This window comes from Callithrix jacchus, chromosome 4 (assembly GCF_049354715.1).
Source record: "Callithrix jacchus isolate 240 chromosome 4, calJac240_pri, whole genome shotgun sequence".
NCBI classification, from domain to species: domain Eukaryota; kingdom Metazoa; phylum Chordata; class Mammalia; order Primates; family Cebidae; genus Callithrix; species Callithrix jacchus.
The window spans coordinates 9,760,325-9,772,507 of NC_133505.1; the positions used below are offsets into that span (position 1 = coordinate 9,760,325).

The 12,183-nt window shown below is 40.9% G+C and overlaps 1 protein-coding gene and 1 non-coding gene across 14 annotated transcripts in view; one reads left to right on the forward strand and one right to left on the reverse strand.

The window, feature by feature from the left end:
- The window catches only part of CDKAL1 (CDKAL1 threonylcarbamoyladenosine tRNA methylthiotransferase), a 736,106-nt gene that overhangs the window by 243,119 nt on the left and 480,804 nt on the right, over positions 1-12,183 (reverse strand). For all 13 annotated transcript variants that reach the window (XM_078368217.1, XM_078368209.1, XM_078368220.1 and 10 more), the window contains one exon: positions 930-1,075. In XM_078368217.1, the coding sequence (XP_078224343.1) occupies positions 930-1,075 (146 nt within the window). The remainder of the gene's footprint in view (positions 1-929; positions 1,076-12,183) is intronic.
- On the forward strand, positions 11,392-11,497 carry LOC118153327 (U6 spliceosomal RNA). Its single transcript, XR_004742571.1, has one exon. It is a non-coding gene; the product is annotated as a U6 spliceosomal RNA (small nuclear RNA).

Here is a 12,183-nt window from a genome sequence, read left to right on the forward strand (position 1 = left end):
AATTGCTTACAATTTGTATAAAGCAATCATATCCATGCAGTACTCTGATACAGTACAAAGGTACATAATTATAAACAAGAAGATGGAAATAAAAAATTGTATCTTAATTAAGAAAAACAACAGAGGAAAAAGCCATGGAAAAAATTTATGGAAAGCAGGAAGACCCAGGCCACAAATATGCCAAGACAAATGACATATCCCCGAGGGGAGAACAGTGTCCTTGACTTGAGAAGGCTGTGTGTGACCCTGGCCAGCATAATCACAGAAGGCAGTTGATGTTTGGCGATGAGGAGCAGCGTTCTGAAGAACATAATTAAGGGCTGCAAGTATGTTCTGTGGAAACAAAATTATCGTTCATGTCTGACATTGTGTAAATATGCCTTAATTTTGGTCAATAGCAATTTGAACCTTAAAACTTAGAATCCTCAAACCTCCTTGTAAATCACAATTCTTTAAGCAAACTACAGGGATTTGTGTGTAAAAGCAGAAACATTCCAGATACTCTCTAAAAAATGCTGTTCAGTAGAAAATTATCTATTTTGTAGTGACATGATTTGGCCTCTCTCCATGTCAAAACCAGCTCATAACTTTAAAAAGCCACATTAAAGGAGATTTACACAGAGCAAAGCAAAAGCCGTTTCCATCCACCAGGTCAGGTATAAAAATAATCACAATTCACATTACCTTAAAAAGACTGGCAATCTTACACAAATTAATGGTGTGTTGTGTACAGATGGAAGGTGGATATAAACCGAGGAGAAAGAAAAAGCCACATCAAAGGTGCCAAGGAGACTTAAAGGCTTTGAAAGCTTCGAAAGTCTCGCCTTCTCTCTTATACCTTTAATTGTAAGGCTGTAATAAGGCATGTTTGCCACAAGCTCTTGAAAGAAAAAAGAAATGGTTATTTTCTTAAGTACTAACAGACTTACTTCTCTTTCAGAAAATCCACTACTCTTTTGAAGTCAGCCACACAGTATTCTCTTTTCATTTCCATGAGTACGCTGTCGGAGGCAGACTGGACTGGGACGTGCAGGAAAGCGTAGACTCTGGGGTGATTAAGGATTTTCGCCATTTCCTTAAAAAAAAAACGGAAGAAAACATTAATCGTTTTAACAAATCGTGGAATGGTTTTCCACACATCAACACAAGCACAAGCAAATAAATATACTAGTTGAAAACAGACCAATCACAAGGCTCTTAAAGTGAACATCAGTTGGCAATATTCTATGATGAGATTTGGGAATTCAAATCGCTTTTAGAGGATTCCACAGGAGAATTATTTTTTCATGCTTTCTGTTTCTCTGAGGTGACAAAAAATAGACAAAGTCATATATGCCCAGAGTAAGAAAGATTTTTCAGTACTCCAAAACAAACACCGTTCCTGTTTCATTTCGAAGAAGTTTTACATTTGCCTTGTTAAATTTGTGGGAAAAACAGTGATATTTAAGGCAAACACTTAAGATCCCATAATCCCCTATACTTGAATAGACAAAGTTTCCAAGTTTAGGTTAACACATTTTTTTATTGCATTTTAGGTTTTGGGGTACATGTGAAGAACATGCAAGATTGTTGCATAGGTACACACGTGGCAGTGTGATTTGCTGCCTTCCTCCCCATCACCTATATCTGGCATTTCTCCCCATGCTATCTCTCCCCAACTCCCCAACTCCTCACCCCCTACTGTCCCTCCCCTATTTCCCCCCTGCAGACCCCAGTGTGTGATGCTCCCCTCCTTGTGTCCACGTGTTCTCATTGTTCAACATCCACCTATGAGTGAGAATATGCAGTGTTTGATTTTCTGTTCTTGTGTCACTTTGCTGAGAATAATGGTTTCTAGGTTCATCCATGTCCCTACAAAGGACACGAACTCATCGTTTTTGATGGCTGCATACTATTCCATGGTGTATATGTGCCACATTTTCCCTGTCCAGTCTATCACCAATGGGCATTTGGGTTGGTTCCAGGTCTTTGCTATTGTAAACTGTGCTGCAATGAACATTTGTGTGTATGTTTCCTTATAGCAGAACGATTTATAATCCTTTGGATATATACCAAGTAATGGAATTGCTGGGTCAAATGGAATTTCTATTTCTAGGTCCTTAAGGAATCACCACATTGTCTTCCACAACGGCTGAACTAATTTACACTCCCACCAACAGTGAAAATGTGTTCCTATTTCTCCACATCCTCTCCAGCATCTGTTGTCTCCAGATTTTTTAATGATCGCCATTCTAACTGGCGTGAGATGGTATCTCAATGTAGTTTTGATTGGCATTTCTCTAATGACCAGTGATGATAAACATTTTTTCATATGTTTGTTGGCCTCATGTATGTCTTCTTTTGTAAAGTGTCTGTTCATTTCCTTCACCCACTTCTGAATGGGCTTCTTTGTTTGTTTCTTGTAAATCTGTTTTAGTTCTTTGTAGATTCTGGATATCAGCCCCTTGTCAGATGGGTAGACTGCGAAAATTTTTTCCCATTCTGTTGGTTGCCGATTCACTCTAATGACTGTTTCTTTTGCTGTGCAGAAGATGTGGAGTTTGATTAGGTCCTACTTATCTATTTTGGCTTTTGTTGACAATGCTTTTGGTGTTTTGGTCATGAAGTCCTTGCCTATGCCTATGTCCTGAATAGTTTTGCCTAGATTTTCTTCTAGGGTTTTTATTGTGTTACGTCTTATGTTTAAGTCTTTAACCCATCTGGAGTTAATTTTAGTGTAAGGCATCAGGAAGGGGTCCAGTCTTTCTGCTTTCTGCATATGGCTAGCCAGTTTTCCCAACACCATTTATTAAACAGGGACTCCTTTCCCCATTGCTTGTTTTTGTCAGTTTGTCAAAGATTGGATGGTTGTAGATATGTTGTGTTGCCTCTGATGCCTCTGTTCTATTCCATTGGTCTATATGTCTGTTTTGGTACCAGTACCATGCTGTTTTGATTACTGTAGCCTTGTAGTATAATTTGAAGTCCAGTAGTGTGATGCCTCCCACTTTGTTCTTTTTCCTTAGAATTGATTTGGCTATGTGGGCTCTCTTTTGATTCCATATGAAGTTTAAGGTGGTTTTTTCCAGTTCTGTGAAGAAGGTCATTGGTAGCCTGATGGGGATAGTGTTGATTCTGTAAATTACTTTGGGCAGTATGGCCATTTTCATGATATTGATTGTTCCTAACCTGATTGCTCTGGCTAGAATTTCCAGTACTATATTGAATAGGAGTGGTGAGAGAGGGCATCCTTGTCTAGGGCCAGATTTCAAAGGGAATGCTTCCAGTTTTTGCTCATTCAGTATGATACTGGCTGTTGGTTTGTCGTAAATAGCTTTTATTATTTTCAGATATGTTCTGTCAATACCTAGTTTACTGCGGGTTTTTAGCATAAAGGGCTATTGAATTTTGTCAAAGGCCTTCTCTGCATGTATTTTGATAATTGTGGTTTTTGTCTTTGGTTCTGTTTATGTGGTGAATTACATTTATAGACTTGCATATGTTGAACCAGCCTTGCATCCCTGGGATGAAGCCTACTTGATCATGGTGGATAAGCTTTCTGATGTGCTGTTGTAATCAGTTTGCCAGTATTTCTATGGGTAGTGCCTCTTTTAGGAGCTCTTGTAAAGCAGGCCTGATGGTGACAAAATCTCTGAGTACTTGCTTGTCTGTAAAGGACTTTATTTTTTCTTCACATATGAAGCTTAGTTTGGCTGGATATGAAATTCTGGGTTGAAAGTTCTTTTCTTTAAGGATATTGAATACTGGTCCCCACTCTCTTCCAGCTTGTAGGGTTTCTGCTGAGAGATCTGCTGTGAGTCTGATTGCCTTACCCTTGTGCGTAACCCGACCTTTCTCTCTGGCTGCCCTTAGCATTTTCTCCTTCATTTCAACCCTGGTGAATCTGATGATTATGTGCCTTGGGATTGCTCTTCTTGAGGAATATCTTTGTGGTGTTCTCTGTATTTCCTGGACTTGAATATTGGCCTGCCTTGCTAGGTTGGGGAAGTTTTCCTGAATAATATTCTGACGTGTATTTTCAAGCTTGGATTCATTATCTCTGTCACATTCAGGTACACCTATCGAACATAGATTAGGTCTTTTCACATCGTCCCATATTTCTTGGAGACTTTGTTCATTCCTATTTACCCTTTTATCTCTAATTTTGCCTTCTTGTTTTATTTCATTGAGTTGATCTTCCACCTCTGATATTCTTTCTTCTGCTTGGTCAATTCAGCTGCTGAAATTTGTGTATGCTTCGTATAGTTCTCGTGTTGTGTTTTTCAGCTCCATCAATTCACTTATATTCCTCTCTAAGTTGTTAATTCTCATTTGCATTTCATCAAATCGTTTTTCAATGTTCTTGATTTCTTTGCATTGGGTTAGAACATGTTCTTTTAGCTCACAGAAGTTTCTTATTACACACCTTCTGAAGCCTGATACTGTCAATCCATCACACTCATTCTCCATCCAGCCTTGTTCCCTTGCTGGTGAGGAGTTGTGATCCCTTGTAGGAGGAGAGGCATTCTGGTTTTAGGTGTTTTCATCCTTTTTGTGCTGGTTTCTTCCCATATTTGTACATTTATCCACCTGTTGTCTTTGTAGTTGTTGACTTTCAGATTGGGTCTCTGAGTGGATGTCCAGTTTGTTGATGATGAAGTTATTTCTTTCTGGTTCTTAGTTTTCCTTCTAATAGTCTGGCCCCTCTGCTGTAGGACTGCTGAGGTCCATTCCAGGCCCTGCTTGCCTGGGGATCACCTGCAGCGGCTGCAGAAGGGTTGCTGCCAGTTTCTTCTTCTGCTATCTTTGTCCCTGAAGGATACCTGCCTGATGTCAGTCTGAGCTCTCCTTTATGAGGTGGCTCTTTGGATATACGGGGTTCAGGGATTTGCTTGAGGAGACAGTCTGTCCTTTACAGAAGCTCAAGTGCTGAGCTGTGAGCTCCGCTGTTCACTCAGAGCTGCTGGGCAGGTACGTTTAAGTCTGCTGCAGCAGAACTCATAAGCCCCTCACCCTTTTTTTCCCAGGTGCTCTGTCCTGGGGAGTTAGTGCTTTATTTATGAGCTTCTTTTGTGCTGCTGCCTTTTTTCAGGGCTGCCCTGCCCAGCAAGGAGGCAGTATAGTCACTGTCTGCCTGCAGTGGCTTTGCTGAGCTGCTGTGTGCTCTGCCCAGCTGCCGTGTGAACTTCCCTGCAGTCCTGTTTATATGGGTGTAGTCAGAACTGCCTCAGCAATGGCAAACTACCTCCGTAGGGGTGGACTGCCTCGGTAATGGTGGTCGCCCCTCCCCCACAGAGCTGAACCATCTCGCGTTCAGCTGTGCTTGCTGTGAAACTCTCAATCCAGAGTGTTTCCAATTACTGTTTTTTGTGGGGGTGGGACCAGCCGAGCCTGATCACCTGGCTCCCTGCCTCAGAGCCTTTTTTGTTTTTTTAGTTAAATGGTTGACTCTGTCTCCCAAGTGTTCCAGTCGCCTGTTGAAAAGGTGCCAGGATCTGTGTGATTTCCTGTGCAGTGACCCACTGCACTGGCTGAAACAGCCATGCTGAGATTTGTGGTGCTTTTTTGTCTGGGAATCTCCTGGCCTGGCTCCCCGTTTAAGTCCCTTTTTAATCAGTTGAATGGGTGACTCTGTCTCCCAGGAGCTCCAATCACCAGATAAAATGGCGCCCCGACCTGTGTATTTTGTACGGAGAACAAAATCAGCCACGCCAGCCAAACAGCTGTGGGGGCCAAACCAGCTGCGCCGGCCAAAACATCCTTACTGGCGACCAGTGGGACTCCTCCGCCTGGGAATCTCCTGGTCTGTGGGCAATAAAAATCCATCTGGAAATGTGGCGTCCACTCAACCTCCGTGCTTTTGCTGGGAGCTGCAATCCTGAGCTACTCCTAATTGGCCATCTTGGATCCCTCTCTATCAACACATTTTTTAAAATACAAATATGCCAAGACCAATGAGATAATTGTTTTAAAAAATAAGGAAAGGAACTCAACAACTCATCTGTTTCTCTTTTTTTAAAAATTTCACTCACATATTTTTTGAGTATCTATTATGCAAAAGGCATGACCAGACAGTGAGGCCAGCCACTTCGCCAGTGGGCACCTAACATTCACACTTAAGATGCATAAGAAGAAAAGAAAGAAGAACATATCTTGCAAAGTTGAAGAGAATACATTTAAGTGAAACAAATTAGAAAACTCAGAGAGTGTTTGGAGGACACAGAGGTGGCAAATTAAAAAGAGAGACAGCGGTGAAACTCTGGCATGTCACCCTTTATGCAAGCATTAGGAAAGCTGACTAATGTGGCCCTTCTCCACTGGTGCGGGTGCCAGGTCTTTGATTTGAAAGAGAGAGAGGAAAAGAAAGGAGAGAAAGAGAAAAAGAAAAGAAAGAGAAAGAAAAAAGAAAAAGAAAAGTGAAAAGAAAGAGATAGCAGATACATATGGCCTTTCAGAGTCCAGAAGTGAATACAAATCTCAAAAAGGGAGTGGCTTATTAATAACCTGCATGTGTCCAGTGATTCTTAGTTTTCAAAGTATTGTACTTTCTTATCTGTTACCTCATTGCATCCTTCAAACAATATTTTGAAGGATCTTTCAGAGTCAAGAGCCAGCTAATTCCATCTGGTTACCTCTTAGCTCCGCAAGAGTCAGTCATGCATATGGATCAACCGTGCCCTTTGTTTCTCCATTTTCTTTCCATTGACGGTGAACATTAGCATTTTAGCCAAAGTGGAAGCCTAGAGATGAACTCAACTCAGTCACCTTAGTAGCAGTTGTTTAAAATAATCCTTTCACTAAAGAATTCAGATTATCTAATAAATTACTCATAGATATCCTTTATCCATACTTTCTCTGTCAGGAATTAATAAGTATAGTTACCCTATTAACCTTGTTACATATAGACTACCAAATTGGAACTGGAGTTGAAAATTTTCTTACTTAATAGAAAAATAGCTGGATACACTTTCATGAAACTGTTACACTTCTGGGCTGGGTATTCAGTAGGCTATTTTTTTTTTTTTTTTTTTTTTTAAAACAGAGTTTTGGTCTATCACCCAGGCTGGTGTAGAGTGGCATGATCTCAGCTCACTGCAACCTCTGCCTCCTAGGTTCGAGCGATTCTCCTGCCTCAGCCTCCTGAGTAGCTGGGATTACAGGCGTGCACCACCATGCTGGGCTCATTTTTGTAGTTTTAGCAGAGATGGGGTTTCACCATGTTGGTCAGGCTGGTCTTGAAGTCCTGACCTCAGGTGATCCACCCACCTTGGCCTCCCGAAGTGCTGGGATTACTGGTGTGAGCGGCCGTGCCGGCCCCAGTAGGCCCTTTATAGTCATACCCCACACCCAGAGCTGCGCAAAGTGGAGCCACACTCACATCACACACCCTACAGCACATATGCTGGCCTCATGCTACCATCCTCTGGCTTTCAGGTTCTTCACACTTGAACAGCAAAATCCCCCCCAAATGTAAGAAACATAATTGCACTAAGATCATCGTTTTCTAAAGTGCCAGCACTCAGAGCTTCAGACATATCTATTGTGGTGAGAAATGACATCTTGACACATAATACACTTTGTGAGAGGAAACTTCACGTTCAGGCTTTGTGCCGTCTTCTCATCTATGGAATGGAGAGAGGGATACTATTCCCCTCATAGGGCTACTGGGTTACAGTGAACATAAATTAAGGTAATCCAGTATGCGCTTATAAAGTAAGCCCTCCATATGAAAATCATCTAATTTTTTAATACTTGTCTTTTGGCAATTATTTTAAGTACCCCGTAACACAATTTTATATGGATTCCAGGGAGCCCGTCAGTAAGTAAAACAGCTTTTAGATGAGTTAGTTCCTGAACTAGCAAGTGAAGGAGAAGTAACTGGGACCGATTTGAAAGGGGTTTACCAGCAAACATGACCCCGGGCCAGAGAGGGTAGTGCAGTTTCTCTTGGAAACACTCAGAGTGGCCTCCTACTATACACTGGATACTGCACTAGATGAAACTCTGCACCGCTACAGTACGCCAATTTACAAGTTACAATGCTAATAGCACACAATAGGATAAATGTGGTGGTTTCCCCGCGCCTCCCCAGTGCTTCTCAAAATAAACCTTCCCACTAGCAATTATCTTTAGCTTCATACTACAGACCTTGCAACTTAAAACTGCCAGAACACAAAATAAAAATACACTTGCCCCTTAATTAAAGTCTGTGTTTCTGCCACTAAGAGAATCATGACTTAACACAGATTAATATACCCAAGGAGACAAAGTACATATTTTTGTTTTGCTTTTCCTTCCATTCCTCTTCTTGCTCAGCACTCTTGGTTTAGAATCATCTGTGTTCTCTTCACCTTTCAAAAACGTCTTCCTTTATGACTTCTCAGCAACCCGTTCCTGGTGTTACCAAAGTGTTGACTTAGTTCTTCCTGGCAAGGTGATAATGAATCTCCAGAACTGAAAGCTTTATAAGGCCAGGAACTATGTTTTCCTCTTCCCTCTGGATCTCTACACAGCTTATACTGTGCTAAGCGCACCACTAAACACTTAAATACAGATGTGGATTACAACTACCTCAGCATGCATGAAGAGAGGTGTAAACTGTAATTGCAATGGGAAGACAAACTTTCATTTAGGAATATTTCACTTTGGCTCAACCAGGAAAACAAACACACATTCAAGAAGGTAAACAAGCGTTTAATCAGCCTGCCTTAATTTCTGGAACAAGTGGGTAATTATATGTAGTAGAGGCATTCCTCATTTTACTGTGCTTCCCAAAGATTGTGTTTCTTACAAAATTGAAGGTTTGTGGCAAGCCTGTGGCAAGCACGTGCACTGGCAAATGTTTTCAGCAGCATGTGCTCACTTTGTAGCTCTGTGCCACATTTTGGTAATTCTTGCAATATTTCAGATTTTTAAAATTATTATTATATCTGTTACTATGATCTGTGATCAGTGATCTCTGATGTTACTCTTGTCATTATTTTGGGGTGCCACAAACCGCGCCCATGTAAGATGGTAGATTTAATCAATAAATGTTGTGTGTGTTCTGACTGCTCTTCCAATCGGCGCTTTTCCTGTCTTGGGCCTCTCTGTAATCTGAGACACAACAGGATTGAAATTAGGCCAGTTAATAGCCTGACGAAGTCCTTTAAATATTCAAGTGAACGGAAAAGTCCCATGTTTCTCACTGTAAATGAAAAGCTAGAAAGCATTAACTTGGTGGGGAAGGCACGTCAAAAGCTGAGACAAGCTAAAAGGCCTCTTGCATGGAACAGTCAGCCAAGTTATGAATGCAAAGGAAAAGTTTTTGAAGGAAATTTAAAAGTGCTACTCCAGAGAACTCACAAATGGTGGGAAAGACAAACAGCCTTATTGCTGATATGGAGAAAGTTTTAGCGGTCTGGGTAGATGATCAAATCAGTCATAACTTTTCCTGAAGACCAAACCTAATCCAGAGCAAGGTTCTAACTCTCTTCTATTTTATGAAGGCTGAATGAAGTGAGGAGACTGCAGAAGAAGTTTGAAGCGACAAGAGGCTGGTTCAGGAGGTTTAAGGAACAATGCTTCCATAACACAAAAGTGCAAAGTGAATCAGCAAGTGCTGAAGTAGAAGCTATATCAAATCATCCAGAAGACTTAGCAAAGATCACTGATGAAGGTGGCTTTGCCAAACCACAGACTTTGAATGTAGACAAAACAGCCTTCTATTAAAAAACGGCGGCATCTAGGACTTTGATAGCTGGAGAAGTCAATACAAAAGGCTTTAAAGCCTTGCTTCAAAGCTTCAGAGAACAGAAAAACTGACTCTCTCATTAGGGGATAATGCAACTGGTGACTAAGTTGAAACCAGTTCTCATTTACCATTCTGAAAATTCTAGAGCCCTCATCAAGAATTGTGATGAATTCACTCTATTTGTGTCGTATATCTGGAACACCAAAGCCTGGTGAGAGCACATGTGTTGACAGCATGGTTTACTAGATATTTTAAGCCCACTATCGAGACCTACTGCTCAGGAAAAAAAGATTCCTTTCCTTTACTGCTCATGGACAACGCACCTGGTCATCTAAGAGCTCTGATGGGTATGTAAAAAGAGATTAATATTGATTTCATGCCTGCTAACACAACATCCATTCTGCAGTCCATGGATCAAGGAGTAATTTCAACTTTCAAGTTTATTATATAGGAAATACATTTTTGTAAGGCAGTTACTGCCTTAGTGATTCCTCTGATGAATCTAGGTAAAGTAAATTAAAAGCCTCTGGAAAAGACTCGTCCTTCTAGATGCCACTCAGAACATTCATGATTCGTGGGAGGAGAATAAAATATCAATATAAACAGGAGTTTGGAAGACACTGATTTCATCCCTCATGATCACTTTGAGGGGTTCAAGACTTCAATGGGGGAAGTAACTGCAGATGTGATGGAAACAGGAAAACAACTGGAATTACAAAGGGAGCCTGAAGATGTGATGGAATTGCTGCAGTCTCGTCGTCCAACGTGAACAGATGATGAATTGTTTCTTATGGATGAGCAAAGAAAGTGGTTTCGAGATGGAATGCTTTCCTGTTGAAGATGCGAACACTGTTGAAAGGACAACAAAGCACCTAGGATACTGAATACATGTAGTTGATAAAGCAGAGTTTGAGAGGGTTGACTCCAACTCTGAGAGAAGTTCCACTGCTGCAGCTGCTTTCTTAACCTTCAGCAGCCACCACTCTAATGAGTCCACAGCCATCAACACTGTGTCAAAACCCATCACAAGCAAAAAGACACTAACTCGCTGAAGGCTCATTTTCGGCAATAAAGTATTTTAAATAAGGTATGTATGTATATTTACTGGACTACAATATAGTATAAATATAACTTTTATATATACTGGGAAACCAAAAACTTCATGTAACTTGCTTTATGGTGATATCTGCTGTTTTACAGAGGTCTGGAGCCTAACCTGCACTATCTCTGAGGTGTGCCTGTAAAAACCAAGACACTTTCGTTGGGAGGCTGAGGCGGGTGGATCACGAGGTCAACAGATCGAGACCATCCTGGTCAACATGGTGAAACCCCGTCTCTACTAAAAATACAAAAAAATTAGCTGGGCATGATGGCACGTGCCTGTAATCCCAGCTACTCAGGAGGCTGAGGCAGGAGAATTGCCTGAACCCAGGAGGCGGAGGTTGTGGTGAGCCGAGATCGCGCCATTGCACTCCAGCCTGGGTAACAAGAGCGAAACTCTGTCTCAAAAAAAAAAAAAGTGAATGAAAACAGACTTAATTTTAAAAAGCAGTTCTCTGTATGGATACATTTTTAAAAGAACGGCTAAGTTTCATTTTTATTGCCCTGTCATCAAAATCATCATTACATTCTACCTAGTTTTGAATATATACCCTACTAGCGTAACAAAATCACTCACTATGTGCTCACCTCGGCAACATATATACTAAAATCGGAACGATACAGAGAAGATTTCATCCTGCACAAGGATGAAATCACTCAGTACGTGAGGGTTTATAAAATACGTTGACACTTTGATTCAGATGCATTTACGTCCACACTGCTAGTTACCAAACAGAAAGCCCTCTACGATTAGCTTTGTTAGGAAGTACATGTAAGTTCAAAACGCTGAACTTTACCCTGCTCTGTGGCTTTCAGCTCATTTAAGTGACACTATAAAGGAAAAATAAAAACTTTCAAAAAAAGATAAAGTATCCACTCCCTTTAAACGTGTTAAAATAGCTTGATATAATTCATAGGCCATACAATTTATCCACTCAAAAGTATACAATTAACATTTTTCGTATTCACAGGATTGTAAAAGCATGACCACAATCTAATTTTAGAACATTTTCCTTCCCGGAAACGTACCCGTTAGCAGCCCCCCCATTTTCGCTCATTTCAGGAACCCTCCTAGCTCTGAAACAACCGCTAGTCTACTTGCTAACTCTACAGAGTTGCCTATTCTGGACACTTGATATAAAGAGAATCATATAATATGTGACTTCTTTCGTGACTGGCTTCTTTCACTTCTTGGTTTCAGGGGTCAACCATATTGTAATGTTTAAGGATTTATTTTTCTTTCATGCTTTTTTTGTTTTTTTTTTTTTTTTTTTTTGGAGATAGTCTCACTCTGCTGCCCAGGCAGGGGTGTAAAAGTGCAATTATGGCTCGGTGCAGCCTTGACCTCCTAGGCTCAAGTGATCCTCCCA